Source organism: Pelodiscus sinensis, chromosome 19 (genome assembly GCF_049634645.1).
Source record: "Pelodiscus sinensis isolate JC-2024 chromosome 19, ASM4963464v1, whole genome shotgun sequence".
NCBI classification, from domain to species: domain Eukaryota; kingdom Metazoa; phylum Chordata; order Testudines; family Trionychidae; genus Pelodiscus; species Pelodiscus sinensis.
The window spans coordinates 26,586,803-26,612,942 of NC_134729.1; the positions used below are offsets into that span (position 1 = coordinate 26,586,803).

Below are 26,140 nucleotides of genomic sequence, written 5' to 3' on the forward strand. Positions count from 1 at the left end.
GGTGGTGCCGAGAGCTATCGGCGACCCAGAGAGGGGTTCTGGGGTCTCCACACACTCCACGGGCCCCTGCCCAGGAGGGTGCAGTGAGACCCAGCACCCGCCTGGCGCGGTGCCTCGCAGCGGCTGGGTGGAACCCTCTCCCTCTCGCTTCCTTGCAGGGCGATGCCCTCGAGCAGGCCATCATCAGCCAGGCCCCTCAGGTCGAGAAGCTCATTGCCACCACCGCCCACGAGAAGATGGCCTGGTACCACGGCAACATCTCCCGGGACGAGGCGGAGCGCAGGCTCTACACTGGAGCACAGCCTGATGGGAAATTCCTGTGAGTATCCAAGGCACTGCTGGCCTGTTGCCATGTTACGGGGGAGGCTGCGCTCGGGCCTGTGGGGCCGGGGGAGCAGGAGCTGGGGGAGGGGCAGCCCAAGGGCTGTGGGGGGCAGGAGAGGACAAGCAGGCTGTGCACTGGGGCCCCCCGCTCCTGCTTTCCAGGGTGGTTTCTGGCTCCATCCAGCAGGACCCCAGCCCAGTGGAGCAGCAGGTTGGGACTGGACTGGGGGCTGCAACACATGGGCTGGGGGGGGGGTTAAAGGACACCGCCGACCTGACCCCTGGAAGGAAGTTCTGGCTCCAGGCCCGGCCCATGTCCCCAAAGGAGCAGAGCCGGAGTCCCCGAAGCTGGTGTAAGCGGGGGAATGGTCCCGCTCTTGTGGGGAACTTTCCTGGCTTCTATACACCCCGGTGAAATGAACCAGCGAAAGGATCTGAGTCCCCGCTCCCACTTCCTTTACCCCACGGCTCCCTGATCCTGAGGGCTCCCCCTCCACTCTCCTGAGTAGCAGAGCCCTTGAAACCCCAACAAGGCTGGGCCCAGGTTTCCTGGGGCTTAATCCCTGACCTTGTAGTCACTAGGGGCAGGAGTTAGGGTGTCCCCACTCCGAGGTGCTCTCTTTACACTGCAGGCCTTCTTGGCCCAGTGATCACTTCATAAGGTTCAAAGCAAATACAATTTATTAAACATCAACTGATTAAAGAGAATAGAATAAGAAACAATGAGAATGGTTAAATGAGAACACACAGCCCTGCTCTGTGGCACGGGGACATCAACACAGCAGTCTGCAGAGTGTAAGGACAGTTCACAGTCTCTTCCTTAGAAGCCCTGGAAGTGCTGCAAGGGGCTGCAGGCTGGACACACTTGCACTGGCAGTGACCACACAGCCTCAGTCTCTAAGTGGCCAGACCCCTCTCCCAGTCCAGAGCCTTTCCCCACACTTTGCAGGTCCCAGTAGCTCACCACATCCAGCTGCAGGCTGTGCTGCTTGGCCAGTTCTAGCTCCTTGTGTTGTTTCTCTGTTCCTTTTGGCTTTCTGAGCACTGCCAGTCTGCTGCTCAACACAGGGTCTGCACTGCTTGGCCAGTCTGTGTCTGGTTCTGTCGCTGCAGGACTTCTTCTTGTACTCCTCTCTCAGCTCTCTGTCTTTGCAGGACCTCTTCTGCACACAGCTTGTTTGTTCAGAGACAGAGCCAGAACAATCCCCACTTACAACCTGTCAGTCAGGCTGAGCTGGAGTGTTGACTGCTTTCCATTGTCTCTGGGGTCTGTCAGTCTCATGAACCCTTCCCCTTCTGAAGCTGGTAAACCAAAAAACTCCCACAGAGTTTTAGTAAGGGGTAACAGTCCCCTTACACTGGGGAACCCAGAGGGGGCCACCCGGCTTTACAAGGCAAAAGTTGGAAGGGCAGCCGGGGGGTGCCCATGCCCCATCGCCACCCTTGCTGGTGGGGGGCGCCAGGCGGGGAGCCGGGGGAGAAGGGAGCGCACGCAGCCGGCTGGAGACAGGCAGCCGCTTCCCCTTCTGGTGGGAGAGAAAGCAGCCGGTGAGTCTCCTCAGATGAGGCCCCACCCGAGGTGAGACCCCCTGGCCTGAGACCAGGCTTGTTGCAGAGGGAGCCTGTCCCACCTCGCCAGGAGAGGCTGCGGCCAAGCCCAAAGCCAGCCATTCAGGCCCTCCCCCTCCCCCCAGGCTGAGAGAGAGGAAGGAGACGGGCACCTACGCGCTGTCCCTGGTCTACGGGAAGACGGTGTATCACTACCGCATCGACCAGGACAAGTCCGGCAAGTACTCCATCCCCGAGGGGACCAAGTTCGACACGCTGTGGCAGGTACGGAGCCGGGGGCAGGGCGGGTCTCTCGCCCCTGTCCCGGGGGGGGGGGATGGTTCACCCAGGAGGCCTTGTGTCTTTCCAGGGCCAGCCGCGGGAATTAGCTCGCCAGACGCCTCCCTCCTGCCGGGCTCTCCCCGTCGTCTCACTCCCCCTCTAGTCCAGACCGGCTCAGTCCTAGGCCAGGACTCGGCCCGCTCCACTGTCTGAGCCCCCTTCCGGGGATGGGTGTTTAGCCAGCTTTGCGCCCCAGGGTCCTCCCCTCCCCAGGGCACCCCATTTTCCTCCCAGGGAACACCCAGTCCCCTGCCCCCACTCTGCCTCAGTGACCCACTGCCAGCCTGCACCTAGCCCCTGCTGTCTGCAATGGCCACTCAGCCCTGGCAAGGGGGTGGGGAACCTGCTGCCTTTGCCTGCTTCTCTGCAGCCCTAGTGCCCTCAGGGCCTGTAGCCTGAGAACTAACTTGGCCAGAGCCTCGCTGCCTCTGCCTCTGCCACCCAGTCCATCCTGCTCCCTATCCAGAGCAGCAGTCAGTTCCATTCTCTGGCCAGGAGCCCTTCTTTATATGGCCCCCAGCTGGGCCCTCATTAGCAGAGCTGCCTCAGCTGGGGCTTTGCTCTCCGCCCTCGCTCAGGGCTGGGTTTTGCCCTCAAAGGGCCAGTGCCCGGCACCGTCCTGTCTCAGGCAGCATTAACCCTTTCCTGCGTGAAGTGTCCCCCCACTGTCAGTTCCGTACAATAAGACGAGTTGCTCTCTGCTGCTGTCCAGAGTAACCGTCACCTCGTCACCCCCGGGCACTGCATGGAGGGACGTGGGCACATGAGTAACAGGAGCAAGACAGGAGAAGTTCTTCTTCTGCTCTGCTCCCAGCTCAGGCCTCAACTGGAGTCTTGTGTCCAGTTCTGGGCACCGCATCTCAGGCACGATGTGGAGAAATTGGAGACGGGCCAGAGAAGGGCAACAAGAATGGTGAAAGGTCTAGAGAACATGAGCTAGGAGGGAAGGCTGCAAGAATTGGGCGTGTTTAGTCTGGAGACTGCGGGGGGACATGAGAGCAGTTTTCAGGTATCTAAAAGGGAGAAAACTTGTTCATCTTGGCCTCTGAGGACAGGACAAGAAGCAAGGGGCTTAAACTGCAGCAAGGGAGGTTTAGGTTGGACATTAGGAAAAACTTCCCACCTGTCAGGGGGATGAAACACTGGAATAAGTTGCCCAGGGAGGTTGTGGAATCCCCATCTCTGGAGAGATTTAAGAGCAGGTTGGACAGACACCTGCCAGGGATGGTCTAGACAGTGCTGGGTCCTGCCATGAGGGCAGGGGACGGGACTTGACGACCTCTCGAGGTCCCTTCCAGTCCTAGTGTTCTAGGATTCTAGGATTATCTTTCCCAAGGAATGGAGTGAGACAAGGCCCTTTATTTCTAGCTCCCTGGCCTCCACGCTTTCAAGGTCAGGACCCTCGAGGTGCCCTGTTAACTAAGCATCGGTACCTCGCCTTAGGCTCACACACTTAACGCTAGAGATCCTTGCCTGCAATGAGTCCTGACCAGGGCCGGCTCTAGTTTTTTGCCACCCCAAGCAAACCCCCCCCCCCCCCCCACTGCAGGACAGGCACTCAGGAGGAAACGCCCCTTTCACCTTGCAGCTCTTTGACTCCCACCGCTCCCTCCGGCCAAACCCAGCCTACGTCCTGTCTCCCCTCCACACACATCCCGCCCCCCCCACTCACCGAACCCCTCCCAGGCAAACCCGACCCCTCAGTGACCGGACCCTTCTCTCCCCCACCTAATCCACCCTGTGCCCCCTCTCCCCTCCCAGCCAAACCCGACCCCCCCCGACTGGACCCAGTCCGCTCCCCTTCCCCTCACTGACCAGCCTCTGTCTCCTTTCCCTCTCCCCCCAAACCCTCATGTCCCCTCCCCCAGCTTGCATGGAAACATCGGAGCGCCCTGGGGGGGTGTTAGTGGCCCGGGTCCCCCTCTGGGGACTGGCCCGTTTAGCTGGATCGTTCTAACCTCCCTCCCCTGGCACAGGGGCGCTGAGGGGCCAGGCCAGCAGAACGTGAGCCCCGCAGCTGCCCGGCCCCGTCAGTCAGAGCCTCCGTGTTCTGGGGCAGGTGCCGCTCTCGCTAGGGGTAAGTGCAGGGGCCTGGGAGCCAGGCCTGCCTCCTCTCCCCACTCTGGGAAGGGAGCAGCACCCCCGTCCACTGGGCACGTGTGTGGGCACCCCGCTGATCAGCAGAGCGCCCACAGCCAGCAGCCTGTGTTCTCCGGGTGGTGCACATTTGTATATGTCTCCGTGCAGAGAACAAAATGTAGTCTGCACCCGGCTGGCCCAGATTAGAGGGACCATTGGAAGGGAGTAGTCAGGGCCTGCTGGCTGCGGGAGGGCACCGATGTGGCTGTTACGATACGCTGGTCTGCAGTCAGGTTTTAGGAAGTCACATCACGCTTCTGTGCCTCAGTTTCTCCAAATGGTAAGATGGCTCCGGTGTGGCTAATCACTTGCATGCTCCTCCACTAAACGGCAGGAGCAAGCCCCATGGCTGCGCAGGCACCGCGGGGGCTGGGGTAGGAGTTACATTAGGCCCCAAAAGGCTAAACGAGCAGTGGATAATGAAACGCAGGGCGAAAACGTGTGCTTGGGGGGGAGGGGGGCTGGCAGGTGGCCCCGCCTGTGTGCTACTGGAGACCCTTTGCCCTTGCTGGGGAGGGGTGACTAGTTCTTAGGGGGGGCAAGTCACCAGCTGGGAAAGGGGAGCACATGGCAGCAGCTGCGTGCCCTCCCCCCCCCCCCCCCCCCGTCCTGCATCAAAGGGACAATTATCCGCAGCCGGAGAACTGGCTGGGCGGGGAAGGAGCCAGAAAGGGGGCAGGGGAGAGGGGAGGCTGCAGGCTTATGGCAGGGTGAGGGGCCCTACATGAGGATGCGGAAGGGGAGTCAAGGGACCGGCCGGTGGGAACCAGGAGCCTGCAGGAGCTGGGAGAAGTGTAGGCCTGGCAGTCCAGGTCTGAGGCCCCCCTAGCCTCCCAACCAGCAGCCAGCCAGAAAGGTGCTCCTGCCGGACACAGCCAGACTGGGGCAGTGGGCACTGCCGGGGCGGCCCGGGAATCCTGGCACTGGGGTCTAAAGCACGAGGGAGCAGCAAGTCTCCGGGAGGGGAGCGTGGCTAGTGGTTAAAGCAGAACTCCTGGGTTCTCTTCCTGCTTGTGCCCTCTGGGCTGATGGGCTTGCCACCATGGGTGCCGGCAGAACAGCGCCCAGACCCGGGCCCGCTGCGCGCCCAGTGCGGCCGGGAGCATCTCAGCACCAGGGTTCCAGCCTTTTCCCTGCTGGGCCCCCCCGGCTGACGCACCGACTTGCCCAGGTTCAGCTGTTTATTTCCTCTCCCACCCGGCGGCTCAGTCAGTGTCCGGCAGATGCACGTACAGTCCAGGGACGGGCCTGGAGCCAGGGTGTGACGGCGCGTTGGGGGTCCCCCGTCTCCTGCACCCTGAAATGGCACAAACAGACTCCACCAGCCAGTAGAATTGAGGGTGGTTTATTGCTCCTCCAGGATACAGCATAGCAGAGATGGAATCTGGTTACAGGAATTGGGGGCTAAGAGGCCTCAGTGCCCCCCTTGAGATAGGGGAATCCCAGCCCCCACCCCAGTTCCTTCTCTCCTTCTTTCCAGCCAGGAACTAACTCACTCTCCTCCAGCCCTGCCCCCCAGCCAGGGCAGCATCCACCTTCCTTTGTTCCTCTCCATGGGGGTCAGCTGGCCAAACCAGTTGGGATACCCTCTTTGCATAGTGACTCATCGCTTGTCTGCTCGGTGGTGCTACAGACAGCAGCCAGAGAGTTAGCAGGTTCCCCCCCACTACGTCACAGTTCTCCCCCCTCCGAGAGCGAACTGAGCAGGGTCACTCCGCTCGTGACCTAGGGAAGTTCGGGTCCTCTGCGTGGGAACCCGCCCTGGGGACATGGGTGCTCCCCTTGACTCGGGCTGGCCGCGGCGAGGCCCCACATGAGCTGGCTTCCCTCTGTCCACTCGTCGCCCCAGTCCGGGGGGACTGGCACAGGCCTGTCCTCGGGGATCACACCCACCCTTCTGCTGGCCTTGACCTCTGGCCAGGGTCTCTCTGGCCGGGGCCATGAGCCCAGCGAGCCTTCTCTGGACAGCCAGGGCGGCTTCCACACCCAACGCTCCATCCAGGGAGGTCTTCCCCTCCCATAACTCTCTCAGCAAGCCCAGAGGCTCCTCTATCTGGGGTAGGGACCCCCAAGCCGCTTTCCTCCTGTCTTGGGCCTTCCCGCCCCTCTGGCAGGAGTCACAGGACCGGCAGTACCGCTGCACAGCTGCAAAAATCCCCGGCCAGTAGAAGTGTTGGAGCAGCCTCAGCCGGGTGCTCCGGATCCCCCGGTGGCCCGCAATAGGTGCACTGAGCCCTCTTGTGGCCTTTTTGCCCACAGCGATGGCAAGTTAGGCTTTGGGCTGTCTCTGTCCAGGCCCTGGCTGGTTCTCTGGGGCACAGACGACCTGTTCCTTGGTCTCGCCCCGTAGTTGACTCCCTCCATCGCTCAGCCGAGATCCGGTCTCTGCGTGGTTCCCTTTCTCTCCAGGACTCCCGTTCACACCCGGACCGGCTCTCCATGAACTCATCTGCCAGCCTCCCGGCCTCCTGGGGGGTCTCTGGTCTTTGGTCCTTGAGCCAGAGCCTCAGTTTGGGTGGGCACGCTTCATAGAACTGCTCCATCATGAACAGCCTGAGCAGCTCCTCTGCGGTCTGGGCTCCGACTCCAGACACCCACTTGCGGCAGTATTGCGCCAGGCAGGAGGCCAGATTCACATAGGTCTCCTGTGGCCCCTTTTGCACCCCCCGGAACTTCTTCCTGTACATCTCGGGGGTCAGCCCGAACTTGTGCAGCAGGGCCTCCTTGACTCGGTTGTAATCCCCTGGCTGTAGGTCCTGCAGCTGACTGAGCACTCCGGCCGCCTCCTGGTTCAGTGCGGGGATGAGCTCCTGCAGCCAGTCAGCTGGGGGAACCCGTTGCAGTCCACAGGCCCTCTCAAAGGAGCTGAGGAACCCGTCTATGTCGCCCACGTCCTTCAATTGGGCCACCACGAGCCTCTCCAAGTGCCTGGCAGCCCCAGGACTCTGGGGCCCATCCGCTCTTGGTGCAGCTGGGGCCCCGCCGGTTCTCCGCTCTGCCATGGCCAGCTCATGCTGTCGCTGCCTCTCTCGGTCCTCTGCTTCCAATTCCATTATTCGCAGCTGGATCTCCAGCCGCCGCAGCTCTGCTGGGCTGGCCCCTGCCCTAGATGGGCTACGGCTTGCAGGCCTCCCGGGAGATGCTGTCTCATCTCTCTGGTAGGTTCCAGCGCTCCTCCCCCTCTCTGAGCCTGACACACTCTCGGGGGGGGGGGGCGGGGGCGGGGGCGGGTCTGGCTGCTTCCCCTGGGGACAAGATCCTGGCCCTGTGACTGGTCATTCTCTTCCAGCTGGGCAATCAGCTGGGCCTTGGTTGCTTTCTGCACAGGCAAGCCCCTCTCTCTGCACAGCTTCACCAGCTCTGCCTTCAAGAGTCGGGCGTAGGCCATCGGCCCGCTGGTCCCCTCTGTGCAGACTCACCAGTCTAGTGCTGCAGCGCCCCACGATTCCCAGGAACCGCTTCGCTCTGTCTCCAGCACGCCTGGCTCCAGGCTCTTGCTTCTGCTGCGCCTTGTCACTCGCCGCTGGAAGCTCCATCCACGGGGTGCAGTGCATCCCGCTCCTGACACCAGTGTGACGGCACGTTGGGGTCCCCCGTCTCCTGCACCCCGAAATGGCACAAACAGACTGCACCAGCCAGTAGAATTGAGGAAGTTTATTGCCTCTCCAGGATACAGCACAGCACAGATGTAGTCTGGTCACAGAGCTGAGCTAGGATGCCTCAGGCCCCCTTGAGTTGGGGGGAGACTGGGCCCCTAAACTCCAGCTCCTGTCCCTAGGCTGTCTCATCCATCCTCACAGACAGCCACCAACCAACTAACCAACTTCCAGCCCTGCCCCCCAGCCAGGGCAGCATTCCACCTTCCTTTGTTCCTCTCCATGGGGGGTGTCTGGCCACTGGTTCAACAAGTTTGGCATTACCTCTGCCTAGCGAGGTTTTCCCTGCTGGGTCTTGCTCCAGACAGCAGGGGTCACCACAGCCCAGCAAGTACCCCCACTACGTCACAGTGCCCCTGACCCGGCCAGCCCCCCACACCCCGCTCGCGCGCAAGCCACGCCAGCCAATCCGCGCACGGGGGGTGGAGCCAGCCCGCCCCGCCCGGCACGAGGGCAGCAAGAGCGCGCACTCCCCCTGCAGGCCGCCGGCTCCGCCGCCCCGCCCATTGCCTTGGGCAGCCACCGGCAGGCCCGCGTCGGGCGGTAAGGTTGGCCGGAATGCCGCCCCGGCAATGTGCCGCCCCAAGCATGTGCTTGGTTTGCTGGTGCCTAGAGCCGGCCCTGGTCCTGACTCCCCTCTTCGCCCCTCTTTGACTCTCTTCTTTGATCCGCTCCCCCACGTAGCTGTGAAATACCCATCGCCAGGAACCTGGGACGCCGTTCGTCTTCGGGGAAGCCCACCTTTCTTTTCCAGAGATCTGTCCGGTGTGCACGAGAGGCAGCCATTTTGGTCTCAGAGATGCTGTAGTGTGATGCACGGAGGACACCCCCAAACCTCCTCCTGGCCACACTGCCCAGACAGCGGCTGTTCCGCTTCGCAGCAAGGCTAGAGGCTTCCAGTGCGTTCTCACGCCGCACGGGGACACGATGGAAGTGGGCTGCACACTGGGTTTGCTGTGGGGATGGTGCGAGAGAAACTCATCGGATGCTAGAGTAGTGTTTCTCACCACTTTTTTCAAAAAAAGTACCCCTGTTTCAAAAAAAATTATATATAAGTACCCCCAGTACTTACAGTTTTCAAACACACAATTTTTTTTTCTACCATTGCCACACATTTGTTTAAACAATGTAATCGTAGCTGGGCAGGCTGTGACGGCGCGTTGGGGTTTTCCCGTCTCCTGACCCCCTGTAATGGCGCGAACAGACTCCACCAGCCAGTAGAACAGAGGAAGTTTATACAGCACAGCACAGATGTCATCTGGTTCCAGGGCAGGCCTAGGATGCCTCAGCCCCCCTTGAATGGGGGAGACTGGGCCCCTAAATCCCAGCCCCTTCCCCTAGGCTGTCACCTCCATGCTCCCAGACAGAAACTAACTCACTCACTTCCAGCCCTGCCCCCAGCCAGGGCTCCACTCCCCGTCCTGTCCTTCCATTGTTCCGCTCCTTGGGGAAGAACTCGTCAGACAGGTTCGAAGCCCCCTTGCATAATGACTCATCCCCTGCCCTGCTGGGCCGTGCTGCAGACAGCAGCCAGTAGAGGTCACTCACAACCCAAGCCTAGCAACCAGCAAGGTACCCCCCACTGCGTCACACAGGCGATGAAATTTTTGGGTGTAAAAAGTACAAAAATAATAAAACGCTGTAAAACATAAAACAAAACTTCAGTTTTCTCCAAATTTCAGTGATGTGACGGACCCCCCAGACGTCTCTCGAGTGCCCCTGTGGGTACTGGTACCACTGGTAGAGAAACACTGTGGTCTGGGAGGAGATCCGGGGCCAAGTCTTGGTTCAGCAGGATCTAGGAAGAAAAGCTCTCCTTGGAGTCAGGCACTAGCCCTGGCTCCCCAGCATCTCAGGGACACGCCCGCCCACCGGGCGACGGAGCGGAAGTGAATCTTCCTCGCCGTTACTGAAACCAACAGCTCAATCACATTGATCTAACTGCGTGTGTTCCAGCCGGTTCTGTTCCTGCACTTTCCTTCTGTCCTGTTCTCTTTCCCTCGGTGTCGTGCCACCCCTAATCCCTGCCCGGCTCTCCGAGCCAGCGGGGTGTGTAAATCCAGCACAAAGTGGCGTCCAAGTTCGTCAGCAGAGCAGAGGCACTGAGGGGGAGGGGAATCGTTCCCCCACAAAACACAAGTGTTGCCTGTAAGACAAAGTGGTGATTTTCCTCCCTCTCCTTTTCCCGATTCTGCCCACAGCTGGTGGAGTACCTGAAACTCAAGCCGGACGGGCTGATCTACTTCCTGAAGGAAAGCTGCGTTAATCCCAGCATGCCGGCAGGTGAGCTGACCCGTCAGGCGAGACACCAGACCTGGCCTCCATGCAGGGGATCCACCGTTCGGGTTCCTGGCGCATTTGCCTGGCTTGTGGTGGTGCATCGGGGTTCCCCCGATTCCTGCACCCCCGTAATGGCACGGACAGACTCCACCAGCCAGTAGAATAGAGGGAGTTTATTGCTTCTCCAGGATACAGCACAGCACAGATGCAATCTGGTTACAGGGCCAGGCCTAGGATGCCTCAGCCCCCCTTGAGATGGGGGAGCCTGGGCCCCTAAATCCCAGCCTGTTGCTTAGGCTGCTTCCTCCATGATAACAACCAGCCACAAACCTCACTCCCTCACTTCCAGCCCTGCCCCCAGCCAGGGCTCCACTCCCCTTCTTCCCATTGTTCCGCTCCCTGGGGAAGACCTCGTCAGACAGGTTGGAAGCCCCCTTGCATAATGACTCATTCCCCGCCCTGCTGGGCCGTGCTGCAGCCAGCAGCCAGTGGAGGTCACTCAAAACCCACTGCCCAGCATAGCAACCAGCAAGGTACCTCCCAGTACGTCACACCCCTGTCCCTGACAGTGGGGGAGGAGGGTAGCTAGAGATGTGGTTTGATAATCTTCAGCAACACACAAATGAAACCCTTTTAAAGCCGATTTGAAGCTCAGGCCCTGCCGGTTGACCCAGTGGCTTCAGGAACCGGCCGTGCGCACCGGGGGCTGGATAATGCCTCCGAAACGGCTTTGCCACCCGCACGTTCACTAAATCCTCTGGCGGGAGCAGAGGCACGGCCCAGGGACAGGACGAGGCGGGTGGGTGGCCATTAAGACCCAGCGGTGCCCCACATTTTCAGGTGCCCTACGCAGCTGCGTGGGGGTAGGGACGGCCCTGCAGGCAGGGAAGGCAGCTGCGACAAAGCCAGGTCCAGATGGGGTCAAAGCCTCTGCGGGCGGAAGCTGGTTTTGCACCATTGAATCCCCATTGCCACCCCGAGGGGTCAGGCACCCAGTGCCGCGTTCGGCAAGGAACGAGCCCGGCCCGCCTGCCCCGACGCCTGAGCCAAGCACTGACGGGCTTTGGTTGCGTGTCAGGGGCAGGGTCGGCAGGTGTCCGGTTCTGAAGCCGACAGTCCAGTGTTGGAGCTTTCAGTGTGTGTCCTGCTGGGGAGAGGTGCCAGGCTGGCAGCCCCACAGCCGCCCGGCCCCTGTTCATCCCCACAGGGCCAGCTCCCCCCGCCCACTCGCTGGGCCTATGGCCTGGTCGGGAGGGACCCACAATGCAGCTGGGAACGGGGACACGCAGGCAGGAACCCGCAGCCACTCTGGAACACGTCGGCCCCCGGGGATGCCTGAGGCCGCCGTGAGACAGCGGCAGAGAACTCCGGGCCAGGCTTTCCCAAGGGGGCGCGTGATTTTGGGCACCCACCTTGAGTCACCTTAAAGGTCCTGATTTTTGAGGGCAGGTGCTCAACACTCCCTGGAGATCAGGCCCCTTTCAGGTGTCTTAAGCCAGGCCCCCAAATCAGGCGTCAAACTCCTTGGCCTGGGTCCGGTCAGTCTAGTCCAGTGCCCTGCCAGGGAGAACACGCCTGGCCCCGCCTCAGCTGGGCCTGCGGCCGCACCGTCTCCTCTCGCCCCCTTCCCGCCACGCTGCCAGGGCTCTGGGAAGGGCCCCCGTGCGGACGCGAGCCAGGCCTGAGCCGGCAGGGGCTGGAACCCCCCCGCGCCCAGCCTGGTGAGCGCCCAGCCCCACGCCCTGCCCCATGCCCAGCCTGGTGAGCGCCCAGCCCCACGCCCAGCCTGGTGAGCGCCCAGCCCCACGCCCAGCCCCACGCCCAGCCTGGTGAGCGCCCAGCCCCACGCCCAGCCTGGTGAGCGCCCAGCCCCACGCCCAGCCCCACGCCCAGCCTGGTGAGCGCCCAGCCCCACGCCCAACCCCACGCCCAGCCTGGTGAGTGCCCAGCCCCACGCCCAGCCTGGTGAGCGCCCAGCCCCACGCCCAGCCCCACGCCCAGCCTGGTGAGCGCCCAGCCCCACGCCCAGCCCCACGCCCAGCCTGGTGAGTGCCCAGCCCCACGCCAGCCCCGCGCCCAGCCCTACGCCAGCCCCGCGCCCAGCCCCACACCCAGCCCCATGCCCAGCCTGGTGAGCGCCCAGCCCCATGCCAGCCCCACACCCAGCCCCACGCCCAGCCTGGTGAGCGGGGCAGCAAGCTAACGGCAAGGTCTCTTTCCTCATTTGCAGCTCTTGCGACGCCGACCCTGCCAGCGCACCCCTCTGTCAGCGTGAGTCCGGAGCACTGTCTTCTTCCCGCCCCGGCGTCTCATGGCCCCTGCCCCTCCGGAATGGCACACGGGCAGCCCGACCCTGGGGCCTTTCCCGCCCGGGGCAGGGGGCGGGAACAGCCACCGCTGGAGATGGAAACGGGCCTGTGATGTGGGCATCCCAGCCCAGCCCCGGGCCGGCCTGCCGGGCAGAGGCTGGGAAGGCTCCGGCAGAGCTGCCTTTGGCCCAGCCTTCGTGCCCTTTCTGGGCCCCTGCTTCTCCGCCTTGCTGACGGCCAAGTGTGGGGGGGTCTGAACTCCGCAAGGGGGCCCAGGGAGGCGCCACCCGGCTCCTCTGGGCAGGCTTGGGCCGCGCGTCTCAGTGCCTGGCTAGGGAAGGGTGATGCATCGGCGTGCGCCCCGCTCTCCGGCCACCTCCTCCCGCTTTTGTGCCTGAGAAGCTGCCTGGGCCTACCCGCTCCCCAGCCCTCGGAGCGGGATCGATCGATTCCCGGGCAGAGCCGGGCCGCAGGGCGGCAGCAGCGCCTCTCCCAGGAGGCGGCTCCCAGGCTGGCTGCAGCCGACCTGCTCTGGGGCGCAGGCAAGTCCTGGGTGGAGAAGAAAGCGCGAGCGTGTGGGGTGCAAGGGCCAGCCAGGCCCCGGGGTCCATGGGAAGACTGGTTCTGGGGGTCCCAGCCCCCCACCCCGGTCGCTTCCCTCACGTTGCACAAAATGAGACATCGACTTTCACACTGTTCCTGTCACAGGCCCAGCGACGCCTGGGAGCGCTGAACGCAGACGGGTACACCCCGGAGCCCATAGGTGAGTGTCCCGGCAGATCCGGGCAGGGCCCACAGGCCGGCCATGCTGTGGGACCGGCGCTGCCGATGCTGCATGTCCCTGCGGCCTCGGGACAGCGGGGTGTCCCAGCACGGCCAGCACGCTCGCCCCGCCTTGCGGCTCACAATGGCGCGACACGGCTTTCCTGGCACGCAGGGCACCTGAGGACCGTCCCTGGGCCCTGTCTGCTTTCCAGGGCCCCGCTCCGCCTGCATTAACACTACAAAAGGAGTGCTCCCGGCTCAGCCCAGCCCCCTCCCCTGCTCAGGACCGTCCGTGGGCTCGGACCTGCAAGCTCTCTCCCTGTGCACAGCCTCCTGCACGCCAGCAGTGCACACCAAGGGCGTGGCCAAGGGTGCAAGCCCACCCGCGCCTCCCCCAGGCACAGGTCGGGTGCGGGGGCTGAGGCACTGCCCCTGAGGATCTGGCTGGGCAGTGGGGCTCATCGCCCTCCCACCCAAAGGACACCCAAGAGGGCCCTTCTGGCTACCCCCCGGTGCACAGGTGTGTGGGTGTGACTGGGATCTAGCCCAGGGCAGGGGGAGCGCGACCGCCTCACATCCACCCAGCAGGAGGGGCGGGAAGGGCCAGGCCTGGAACGCCGAGAGAGGAGGCCGGAAGAAGAGCCAGCAGGGGCAGGGGCAGGCCAGGGTCGTCCCGAGGGCACGTGACAGGTTCCGGCCCTTGTTCTCCTGCGGCAGGCCCGGGGAAATCGCGCATCCTGCCCATGGACACCAGCGTCTACGAGAGCCCCTACAGCGACCCGGAGGAGCTGAGGGACAAGAAGCTCTTCCTGAAGAGGGACCATCTGATGATCGACGAGGTGGAGCTGGGCTCAGGGAACTTCGGCTGCGTCCGCAAAGGCGTCTACAAGATGAGGAAGTAAGCGCCGCCGGGGGGGAGGGGTGTGTGGCTCAGACTGCGCTGTCGGCACCCCTGGGCCACGCCCGTCCCGGTGCGGGGAGTGGGGGCTGACTCCCGGGCGTCGGGTCGGACCCACCTCCAGCGCAGACGGTGTCACCGGGTCGAGACGAGAGTGTCCGCGCCGATGGGGGTGAGCGTGGGAAAGCCAGTGGTGAAATGAGCACGAGGGCGTGCGATGTGCATTAAGAAGGTCAGGTCAGCGCTGGCCACGCGCACACGGACTGCAAATCCCAGCGGTGCTGCTGGCCACGGCCGTTCAGAGGGGGAGCCCCCGTATATAAGGGAGGCACCTTGGTCCTCAAGGCGGGATCGAGAAGGAGGCGGCAGGGTGTGACGGCGCGTTGAGGGTTCCCCGTCTCCTGCACCCCGAAACGGCACAAACAGACTGCACCAGCCAGTGGAATTGAGGGTGGTTTATTGCTCCTCCAGCACAGCGCAGCACAGATGTAATCTGGTTACAGGAACTGGGGCTAAGAGGCCTCAGTGCCCCCCCTTTGAGATAGGGGAGTCCCAGCCCCCTCCCCAGCTCCTTATTCCCTGCCTTCCAGCCAGGAACTAACTAACCCTCTTCCAGCCCTGCCCCCCAGCCAGGGCAGCATTCCACCTTCCTTTGTTACTCTCCATGGGGGGTGTCTAGCCACTGGTTCAACAAGTTTGGCATTACCTCTGCCTAGTGAGGCTTTCCCTGCTGGGTGTTGCTCCAGACAGCAGGGGTCACCACAGCCCAGCAAGTACCCCCACTACGTCATACAGGGGTTCCGTACCTGGCTCTGCTCCTGACTCCCTGGGTGGCCCTGGAAATGATCCCCTGTGCCTCAGTTTACCCACCTGAGAAGTGGCAGTAATGACACCGATCCCGCTTTGTATGGCTCCTCCAGAGCTATCGCTCAGGGCTACGTGGCACGTGGCCTGCGGCCCGTTTGTTTGTGGCCTGCGGTGTGGTTTGGGTTTAGGCGGGGCTCAGCACGCGGCCCACAGGTGGGAGCCAAAACAAAAGAGCAGTCAATATCCTGGTCCTCTGCGGAGCTGCGTTCTAGTAGGTCAATTCCTGGACTCTCATTGCTCATGGAAAGCGCTGTCACATGGGAGGAAATCGGGTAAATGCTGCATTTTATTAATATCAGCAGAACTGATTGAAACAGGGCCTGTGTGTGGTGTAGTCTTGCCTTAATCTTTGTATTCAGGCCCGTCAGTGTGAAAGAAGCTATTTGCATAATTTGCATATATATTTGCCTGCATACGCAACCACACTTAAGTTGCGGCCCTCCGCATGTGCTGCGAGTATCATTGTGGCCTCCGGGGCTTCCAGAGTCAGTATCCCTGCTCTAGATGACAGACGCTCTGTGTTGTTACCGTGCTAGAGAGGGGGCTGGAAGAAACCAGCTGCCTCTGCGTGCGCAGTCGGAGAGAACTTTGCTGTCGTTTCGCTAGCTACCTGGAAGAGGGGTCCCCTCGGGGAGCCCTGCAGGAGCCCCCCAGCCCCCTGCGCTGCTCCGCTATAACCTTGCTTCACAGCCCAGGACCGTAACTGGGAATGAGCCGCCCTCCAGGCATTGTACGTCCTCCTGAGCCCCCGACGGGCGGTGACTCTCCCTCCTCCGCAGCCTGGCTCACCCACGCTTGTCCTCTCGCCCGCTAGGAAGCAGATCGACGTGGCCATCAAGGTGTTGAAGAGCAACAACGAGAAGGCGGTGAAGGACGAGATGATGAAGGAGGCGCAGATCATGCACCAGCTGGACAACCCCTACATCGTCCGCATGATCGGGGTCTGCGAGGCAGAGTCGCTGATGCTGGTCATGGAGATGGCCTCAGGCGGGCCCCTCCACAAGTTCTTGTCGTCCAAGAAGTGAGTGCTCTTTGCGCCGCTCCCAGCTGAACGCTGCTCCCGCCGGGCCCCAGCGGGGGGGGGAGCCCGGAGCCCTGTCCCATCAGACTCAGGGTATGTCTAGACTGGCAAGTTTTTCCTCAAAAGCAGCTGCTTTTGTGGAAAAACTTGCCCGCTGTCTACACTGGCCGCTTGAATTTCCACAAGAACACTGACTTCCTCCTGTCTGAAATCAGGGCTTCTTGTGGAAACACGATGCTGCTCCCGTTCGGGCAAGAGGGCCAGTGTAGACAGCTCAGATTTGTTTTGCGCAAAAAAGCCCCGATGGCGAAAATGGCGATCGGGGCTTTTTTGCGGAAAAGCGTCCGTGCCAATCTAGACGCGCTTTTCCGCAAATGCTTTTAATGGAAAACTTTTCCGTTAAAAGCATTTGCGGAAAATCGTTCCAGTCTAGACGTAGCCAGGGTGTGTCTAGATTACATGGCTCCGTCAACGGAGCCATGTCGATGAGTGTACTCGGCAAAGGGAAATGAAGCGGCGATTTAAATAATCGCCGCTTCATTTACATCACAATGGCCGCCGCGCTGCGCTGATCAGCTGATTGTCGGCACAGAGCGACAGTCTAGACGGGGATCAGCTGACCCCAGAACCCTTTGTCGGCAGATCCTTTATGGCTCGTGAAACGAGGTTTTTCCCACTTCCTACTCTCCATGTAGCAAGTGGCCCGTGTCCACAGAGACTGCTCCAAAGGTCTCTATCGCTGTTCTGTAAGGGGTATTGAGAAGCAAGCCTATGCCAGGCTCAGCCTGTTTCTTGGCTCAGCCCCTTTCCACATTTGCTCAGTTTTGTCACTTTTGAGGACTCTGCTTGAGTTGGTGATTCTGTCTCTTTTCTGTTTGGTTTTCTGAGCAGCAATCCCATCCAGCCATGGCCCACTGCCCTGGCCCAGCCAAACTCAGACCTTGCTTTACATTAGGATCGGAGGAAGCTGCCTGCCAAATTTGGGGGTCCTAGCTCTTCATATTTAGGAGGAGTTTTTGATCCAACAGACACGCTCTCTCCAGTATATAAATGATCGTGTGCTAACATCCTGTCCAGCCACCTGCTTTCTGGGTTCCCTAGCACTGTAAAAATGCTAGTGGACGATACGGCCATGTTCCACACGATGGCTGGCTAGAGGAACTGATCGATAAAGCATTATAGCTACGCACACGCCGCTATGGCCCTCAATTGTGTGTAACCAGAACGATGTCGCTGTGTGTTATACTGCTAGCAGAGATTCTCTTTGACCTTGGTGAGTGGTGCTGGGCGCTATCGTATATAGAGTAGCCCAGTGTCTGTGACTCTGTAACGGTGAAATGCTGGCCGTTCCCTCTGGGGGGCGCTGTTACCTCCCACCGTGGCCCTCGGCTGACTTCTGCGCTGCTCAGCCAGGCTGCTGCATGGGAGCAAGCGGCGCAAGTGACCGTTTGGGCTCGGCACTCCCCCGAGTGAGAGGCAGGGGGAGGAGAAGAGAAAGGGAGAGAGAGAGGCAGGAGGCGGAGGAGAGCTGAGAGAGAGAGGGCGGGAGGCAGTAGGAGGAGGAGAGAGAGAGACGTGGAGGAGAGAACCGAAAATCCCGTCTTAGGATGGGCTATTGGCTAGTCATACATATAGTAGCCCAGTGTCTGTGCGTCTGTAACACTGACGTACATGGCCACGCCCCCTGGCCGTGTATGTCAGAGCCCCGCCCCCCTTCCCCTCGCTCCGTGGCAGTTCGGGCCGCAGGGCCCCCCAGACACCCTCCCTCCGCCAGCGCTGCTTCCCTCCCCCTTTCCTCTGCCCCCCATCCACCCCTCCAGCCCCACAGCCCCCAACCCCCCCAGCTCTGCTTTCCGCCCCCCTTCCGGCCAGCCCCGCCCCCCTTCCCCTCCTTCCCCATCCGTGGCACACTGCGCCGCTCCCAGCTCAACGGTGCTCCCGCCGGGCCCCAGCGGGGGAGCAAGCAGCGGTAAGCGGCCCTTTGGGGTCCATGCTCCCCACGGGTGCGGAGCGCGGACCCCAAACGGCCGCCTGCCACCCCGGGCCCAGCTGAGTGGTGCTCAGCTGGGCCCCGGCAGGGAGCAAGCGGCGGCAAGTGGCCCTTTGCGATCCATGCTCCCCAAAGGGCCACTTGCCGCCTCTTGCTCCCCCGCCGGGGCCCAGCTGAGCGCCACTCAGGTGGGCCTGGTGAGACAGGAAGGGGGGCGGGGTGGTGATGTACACAGCCAGGGGGCGGGGCTTGGTACATCATCGCCCCCCCTTCCTCCTCCCGCCGTGGCACTGAGCAGTGCGCCCCTCAGCCGGGCCACCATGGGAGAAGGGGGGGCAGTGACGTGAACAGCCCTGCCCCCCGGCCATGTACGTCACCGCCCCACCCCTCCTCCCCTGCGGCGGCCCGGCCGAGCCGCCACGGAGGGAGGGGAAGGGGGCGGGGCGGTGACGTACATGGCCAGGGGGCGGGGCCATCTATGTCACTGCCCCCCTTCCCCTCCCACTGTGGCTCTCAGCTGAGTGCTGCGCCCTCAGCCAGGCTGCCGGGGGAGCCAGCAGCGCAAGGGGGGGCTGTTTGGGCTCCCCCGGGGTGGGAGGGGAAGGGAGGGCGGGGACATACATGGCCCCGCCCCCGGCCGCATACGTCACCACCCCGCTCCCCTCCCTCGCGGCAGCCCGGCTGAGCAGGCAGCACTCAGCCAAGCACCACGGCGGGGGGGAAGAGAAAGGGGAAGGGGGAGAGACGGAGGGGAGAGAGAGGCAGGAGGCGGAGGAGAGCTGGGGGGGGAGGCAGTAGGAGGAGAGAGAGAGAGACAGAGACAGAGCGAGAGAGCTCAGGAGAGAAGACCTGAGAATCCCGTCTCATGACGGGCTATTGGCTAGTGTAAAATAAACCCCGAACATCGCACCGTCCCCCCTCGTCCCCTGGCTTCTCTGCTTCACTCCCCCCTTGTCCTGCAGCTCCATGTGGCTGCAGTGAAACTAACCTGCAGCCCCACCCCGGCACCCCTCGCCGCTCCAATCTGGTGCCCTCCCCTTGTGCGTATTTCAAGCCCCTTCTTACCCCCCAGGCTCAGCTGAGCTGCAGCTGCCAGCAAGTCAGCTGTGGGTCCTTGCTTCCCCCTCTACTCCAGTTCTGTGTCCAGCATCTCTGCTTGCTGCGGCTGCGACAGCTCCTGCTTGTCCAGGGATTTCTCGCTGTATCAGCCCCTTTCCCCTTGTTCCAGAGACGAGATCCCAGTGAGCAACGTTGTGGAGCTGATGCACCAGGTGGCCATCGGGATGAAGTATTTGGAGGAGAAAAACTTTGTCCACAGAGACCTGGCTGCCAGAAACGTCCTGCTGGTCAACCAGCATTATGCCAAGATCAGCGACTTCGGCCTCTCCAAGGCTCTGGCTGCGGACGACAGCTATTACAAGGTAGGTGTGAGCGCAGCAGAGCAACCGCGGACCGGGGCCCAGATGCGGCGTGTGCTTCACCCCGCCGTGAACACGCATCTCACACGTGTGCCATGGCATGCTCACCCATGACACCCTGTGACCTGACCCTTCCTGGCTTGCAGTTGAGAGGCAGACCCACCTGTCTAGGCCAGCCCCAGGAGCCCTGCTTTGGGATCACACCAAGTTCCTGTCCTGCCTGTTGTTCCCATTGGGCCATAGTTGCATATGGGGCTTTGCGAACATTCAGCAAGCCAGACCCTGCCCCAAGGAACATATAATTCCACCCAGTCGCATGCAATGGAGGCGGAGGCTCAGGGTAAGACTGATGGGGGGGGCAGACAGACACAGGCAGGAGGAGCAAGTTGGGAAGGGTCCTGAGAGAGGTGAGGGGTGTTCGGTGCCTCACGACGGAGGCTGAGTTAAGCAGAACTAGAGAGGGGGAAGCAAGGACCCAGAGCTGAGTTGCTGGCAGCCGCAGCTCAGCTGAGCCTGGGGGCTGAGAAGGGGCTTGAAATGCACATGGGAGGGGGCACCAGATGGGAGCGGTGAGGGGGGACGGGGTGGGGCTGCAGGGGGGACGGTTAGTTTCATTGCAGCCAGGTGGAGTTGCAGGAGAAGCCAGGGAGCGAGGGGGGACGGGGCGATGCTGGGTCACATGGAAGCTCGTGGGAGCTGGGACCAGCTTTCTGTTCGGGGTTTACGTGGTGCCCAGCACAAAGGGGGGACCCCAGGGAGCTACAGGGAGCAAACACCCATCGCCGGCCCAGCACGATGGCTGCTGGCCCAGCGACCTCGCCAGACAGTTCCCAGCTGCAGGAGTTTTGTCCTGTGGCTCTGCCACGTGGCGCCTCCCGCCCAGCACCGGAAGGCAGCTGTGCTTTGCATGGGCTGTGGTTCCGACCGCCCTGGGATGGGGCCCCTGGACGGAGGCCAGGCCTGGCTCCTGGCTGGAACGCTGCCTCCAGCACACACCCTGTGGGGGTAACCCAGGTCCCGCGTGGGTCCTGTCTGCGGGGGCCTGCCCCAGGGCTCTGCAGTGCTCAGCCCACGGGGGGTGGGCTGTTCCCAGGCTCCGTGGCAACCAAGCTCCAAACGTCCAGGCACTTTCACCCTCCGGCCCTTCTGTGACGGACCGGGCCGTGTCTGGGCACAGCTGAGGGCGTCCGCTCAGGGCGAATTGCTCAAATCCAGGGCTTCTTACAGCCCCCTAGACTGGTGACCTCTCCAAACAGGCCACAAACCAGTCCCACAGAGCGCTTCAGCAGCCTGCCTGAAGCCTCCTGAGCAAAACCCCTCCGACACCCCAGCAATATCCGTGCCCCAGATGGCCCCGGGCCTATACACAGGTGGGGGGTCCTAGCACCCAATCCCACCTACCCCGAACAAGTTCTGTCCGGTTCCAAGAAACCAGCCACAGATCCCTGGTCAATTTACCCTCTGGATCTTACCCACAAATCACGCTGGGCCAATCCTTTAGAATCTATATCTAAAGGTTTATTATTACAAGAAAGAAAAGCCTGAGAGTAAGGTTATTAAAGTACAGTACGTTACATGCACCGAATCTCCCAGTTCTCGATGCAGGCTCTAGCAGAGATGTTGCAGCTGCTGGTTAAAAGTCCTTATTGCACATCCTACGATCAGGATGGGTTCACAGGTCTTCCAGGCTCTTCAATCCCTGCAGTGCTGCCTCTGAGATGAAGTGCTGAGCTGAGAACAAAATGGCATCGACCACATGGCCTCTTTATACTCCTTCCTGGCCTCTTCTAGTATGTAGCAGGTCACCTGGTCCTCAGCCTCTCTGCTGGCAGCTCTTGGGTCTCCGCCCTCCTGCTTTAGGTGTGTCTTTGGGCCATCAAGGGTCATTGTTCCACAGGGCTTCACTACTCAGTCTGTCCATAGCAATGCTCAACCACATTCACAGAAATATTCAGCTTCCATACAGATTACAGATTCCTACCTACACACACAGACATTATACACTCACATAAATAGCGTACATAAGATCAACAAACAATAATCTCCCATTCAATACCCCACATGGCTCCCCCCACACCAATTTCTGGGGCCAATACCCCCACCTAGGGGTGCAGCAGCGATCTGGCTGCTTCCCTCCAACTCAGTAATGTGACACCTTCCCAGACTCACCCCTTCCCTGGCTCCTCCGGCGGCTGCCCAGAGGGCCTTGCCCCGTTAGCTCAGCTCTGCACTAGGGGTGGGCTCAGGGCACCGTCTGGACACATCCGAATGCCAAACACGGGGATTTTCGGAGCTGGGCTTCTGGCTCGCGGTGCCAGGAGACAGCTGAGGGACCGAGGTGGGTTCCAGCCGTGCCCCACTGCCTCCCGGGCTGCTGGGCCCGTGCAATCTGCCTTTGGCAGCGAGCCCTCACTAGCCCTCCGGACGGCAAGCCAGGCCAGGGTCGGGCTGCCGGGTAAGCCAGCCCCTCCTCTCTCAGGCCAGGACGGCTGGGAAGTGGCCGCTGAAGTGGTACGCGCCGGAGTGCATCCTGTACCACAAGTTCTCCAGCCGCAGTGACGTGTGGAGCTACGGCGTGACCATGTGGGAGGCCTTCACCTACGGGCAGAAACCGTACAAGGTGAGTGGCGGGAGGGCGTCCCATGGCCCTGCCCCAGCCCTGCTGTCTCAGTGCAGCCCGGCCGGATCCGGGAGCCGTCCCGCTGCGCCTGGGAGCCGCCGTGGGGCCCTGACGGCTGAGATGTGCTCCCACCCAGGTGGGGCGAGGGAGGGGGCCCCACGGGCGCTGCCAGCACAGCATGCGGCCTGGCGAGGGGGCCAGGGCACGGCGCTGGGATCCTGACGGCTCCGGAGCAGGACGGGGCCGTGCCCCGGGCCCGCTGGGTGGGGCAGGGCCAGTAACGCGTTGCCCCCCTTGCCCCTCTCGCTAGAAAATGAAGGGCCCCGAGGTGATCAGTTTCATCGAGCAGGGGAAGCGCATGGAGAACCCGGCCGGCTGCCCCGCAGAGATGTACAAGCTGATGCTGCAGTGTTGGACCTACAAGTAAGACCGACCCCCCAGCCCCAGCCTCCCAGCAGCCTGGGTGCAGGCCCCGTGCGGCCCGTGGTCTGCACGAGGGTGGCTGGGGTGGGGGGCGTGGGGAGGCGCCGGGTCGCTGCGCTCTGCTCTGCTGGCTCCAGCCAGTCACTCGCCGCCGGGCCTCTCTTACCAGGGTGCGAAGCCACTGGGGGGGAGTCCCAGGGCGCCCCCCAGAATCACACCCGCCGTGCTCCCAGGCAAAGCAGCGGGGCCTGCCCCCGGCCAGCGTCTTCCCCACTCGGCCCATTCCCGGGGCTGCCGTGGGACGGGCCTGTGCTGAGCAGAGTCCACGCGATGGCGCGGCTGGCACAGAGATCTCTCCACGCAGGGTCCCCAGCACAGACCCCCGGGCGCGCCTGCGGGCGATCAGGTGGCCTCGGGGGGCTGAGCTCCCCGCTCAATCCAGGGGGCAAACGCGGTGCCAGGGAATCTTCCCACAGCCCCTGCTCCTCCTGCCCTGCCGCCAGCAGACTAGGTCGTAGGCAGTGAGGCCTAGTGGTCAGGCAGGGGCCAGGCCCGGTGGGTGGAGTGTGAATGCCAGAGCCCAGGGCTGGGACCAAAGTCGGATCTGGCCAGAGCCGAGCATGGAGGTGGAGCCGAGGGGCGAGCTGGGCTGGGAGTCAGGGAAGGCTGGAGCAGGACGGGCCCCGTGCGGGAGCAGAGCAGGAGCCGGACGTGTCGGGATGAGCCTGGGGAGGCAGCGTCTCTGGATACGAAGCAGCCAGCAAGCGGCTGCCCCTGGCAGGCCTCAGAGCCAGCCCGCTGGCCCGTCGGGTCAGCCGAGCACGTGCAGCCGAGGGCCTCCCTCCCTCCTGACCCGCCCGGGCCCTCCTCGCCCGCTTGCCCTGGCCCCTCCTGCTGATCTTCATCCCCCATCTCTGCCAGGTGGGAAGATCGCCCGGGCTTTGCGGCGGTGGAAAGCACCATCCGCTCCTACTACTACAGCATCTCGGCCAAGCCGGAGAAGGAGTCCGAGGAGACGGAGGACCAGGCCAAGGCAGCGGGCCCGTGATCTTGCCCCGGCACGGGCGGCCTCCAGCCGCGGGCAGTCGGGACGGCGCTGGAGACGCAGGGGCCGTGTGGGGCTGGTGTCTCCCACTGGCGCTTCCCGGGGAGCGACGGACCCGAGCTCTCCGGCAGGAGCAATGCCGGCTGGCCTGGCGCGGCTGAGCAGGCTCCCCAGGGAACCCCGCCAGAGTTCATCTCCCCACCCCCGAGATCCGGCCGCCCCTCCGACCCCCGCCCATCCCCACACTGTGCTCCCCAAGGTCCCCCATTGGCGCCTGCCGCCGGCCGCACACGCGTCCCCCAGCTCCCGCCAGCTGCCAGCGGGTGAGTCTGGGTGGCGTGTCCGGGAGCCACAGCCCTGCCCCACGCCTGTGCACTTGGGCAGGGGCAGCTGGCGTACCACCGCCCTGCCCCCCAGACTGGCTGCTGCCTGCCCAAAGGCTGGGCAGGGTGGGAACTGGCCAATACACTGGAAGGGGGCGTCCGCCGCAGCCTCTGCCAGCCAGGCAGCTCCACCAGGGCTGACCAGAGCCTGGCCCCACCAGCCCGGCCCTGCCCACGCCCCCCATGACGAGCGCTGCTCTCCCTCAGCTTGGAGATCCGCTGACCCTATCAATAAACCAGGCCCCATTTTGCTCTGAGCTTCTGCAAACCTCGGCCGTTGCTCCGACCCAGCAGCTCCAGGGCCTGGCTGCTGGCTGTGCGACCCAGTTCCCCGCCCGGCTGGGAGCGCCACAGAGCCTCGCAGACGCCATCTGGCTGCAGGCCGGCCTGGGGCAGCGTACGACTCTGGGAGCTCCAGTCTGCTCTTGGCAATATAAGGGGCATGCGCCTGGGGTGCTGGGGGCTGCCGCGCCCCCGCGGGACGGGGTTTCCATTATCCACAGGGGTTGCAGTCTGGGCCAGTGGGTCTCACACCCTCGCTAGACACCGTCCCTTGAGAGCCAGGAACCGGAGCCAGCCCCATGCCGGCGGCGAGCGCAGGGTGGGTGTGGGCAGCGCAAGCCGAGCTGTTCCAGACAAGCCCCGCCCAGCATTGGGCCAAAGGTGACACCAGGGCCTTGCGCGCAAACCAGAGGTCACCGCCCCCTCACGTGATTAGCCACACAGCTGGGGAAACTGAGGCCCAGAGGGGCCATGACTTGACCCAGGCTGCGCAGCACGTCAGTGGCAGCCCTGGGAACATGACCCAGGTTTCCTGACTGCCTGGTTCCTGCAAGAACTTCTAAAGGACACCCCCTACCCCCTGCAGCCCCCCAGCATCCAGAGCCCTGAGTCCCGATCCTACAACCCCGAACGCTTTGCCACCCCGTTGGGAGAGCTCGGTCCCTGTGACGGCGCGTTGGGGGTCCCCCGTCTCATGCACCCCGAAATGGCACAAACAGACTGCACCAGCCAGTGGAATAGAGGAAGTTTATTGCCTCTCCAGGATACAGCACAGCACAGATGTAATCTGGTCACAGAGCTGGGCTAGGATGCCTCAGGCCCCCTTGAGATGGGGGAAACTGGGCCCCTAAACTCCAGCCCCTTTCCCTGGGCTGTTTCCTCCATGCTTCCAGCCAGCAACTAACTCACTCTCTTCCAGCCCTGCCCCCCAGCCAGGGCAGCATCCACCTTCCTTTGTTCCTCTCCATGGGGGGTGTCTGGCCACTGGTTTGCATAGTGACTCATCCTGTTTTGCTGGGTCGTGGTACCCACGGCAGCCAGTGGGGGTTACCCCAGAGCCAGCAGCATAGAAACCAGCCAGGTACCCCTACTACGTCACAGTCCCCACGAGTACGGGTAGACGCGCGCAGTCACACCCAGCCTGGGTAAGGAGGGGGGCTACGCGCAGTCACACCCAGCCTGGGTAAGGGGGGGGCTACGTGCAGTCACACCCAGCCTGGGTAAGGGGGGGGCTACGCGCATTCACACCCAGCCTGGGTAAGGGGGGGGCTACGCGCATTCACACCCAGCCTGGATAAGGGGGGGCTATGCGCAGTCACACCCAGCCTGGGTAATGGGGGGGGGCTACGCGCATTCACACCCAGCCTAGGTAAGGGGGGGCTACGCGCAGTCACACCCAGCCTGGATAAGGGGGGGCTACGCGCATTCACACCCAGCCTAGGTAAGGGGGGGCTACGCGCAGTCACACCCAGCCTGGGTAAGGGGGGGGGCTACGCGCATTCACACCCAGCCTGGATAAGGGGGGGCTACGCGCATTCACACCCAGCCTGGATAAGGGGGGGCTACGCGCATTCACACCCAGCCTAGGTAAGGGGGGGGCTACGCTCATTCACACCCAGCCTGGATAAGGGGGGGCTACACGCATTCACACCCAGCCTGGATAAGGGGGGGCTACGCGCATTCACACCCAGCCTGGGTAAGGGGGGGCTACGCTCATTCACACCCAGCCTGGGTATGGGGGGGCTACGCTCATTCACACCCACACCCAGCTGCACTGTCGCAGACACATGCAAGTCCATGTGTGCTATGAAAAGGGGAGGCCAAATGCCT

At 62.7% G+C, this 26,140-nt stretch overlaps 1 protein-coding gene across 2 annotated transcripts in view; it reads left to right on the forward strand.

The window, feature by feature from the left end:
• Positions 1–24,945, forward strand: part of ZAP70 (zeta chain of T cell receptor associated protein kinase 70) — a 58,688-nt gene extending 33,743 nt beyond the window's left edge. For both annotated transcript variants that reach the window (XM_075903180.1, XM_075903179.1), the window contains exons 3-13: positions 159–319; positions 2,019–2,157; positions 10,211–10,292; positions 12,520–12,560; positions 13,307–13,361; positions 14,081–14,261; positions 15,943–16,149; positions 19,368–19,560; positions 22,037–22,177; positions 22,488–22,600; positions 23,522–24,945. In XM_075903180.1, the coding sequence (XP_075759295.1) occupies positions 159–319; positions 2,019–2,157; positions 10,211–10,292; positions 12,520–12,560; positions 13,307–13,361; positions 14,081–14,261; positions 15,943–16,149; positions 19,368–19,560; positions 22,037–22,177; positions 22,488–22,600; positions 23,522–23,648 (1,440 nt within the window). In that variant the 3' untranslated portion in view covers positions 23,649–24,945. The remainder of the gene's footprint in view (positions 1–158; positions 320–2,018; positions 2,158–10,210; positions 10,293–12,519; positions 12,561–13,306; positions 13,362–14,080; positions 14,262–15,942; positions 16,150–19,367; positions 19,561–22,036; positions 22,178–22,487; positions 22,601–23,521) is intronic.
• Positions 24,946–26,140: the final 1,195 nt, after the last annotated feature.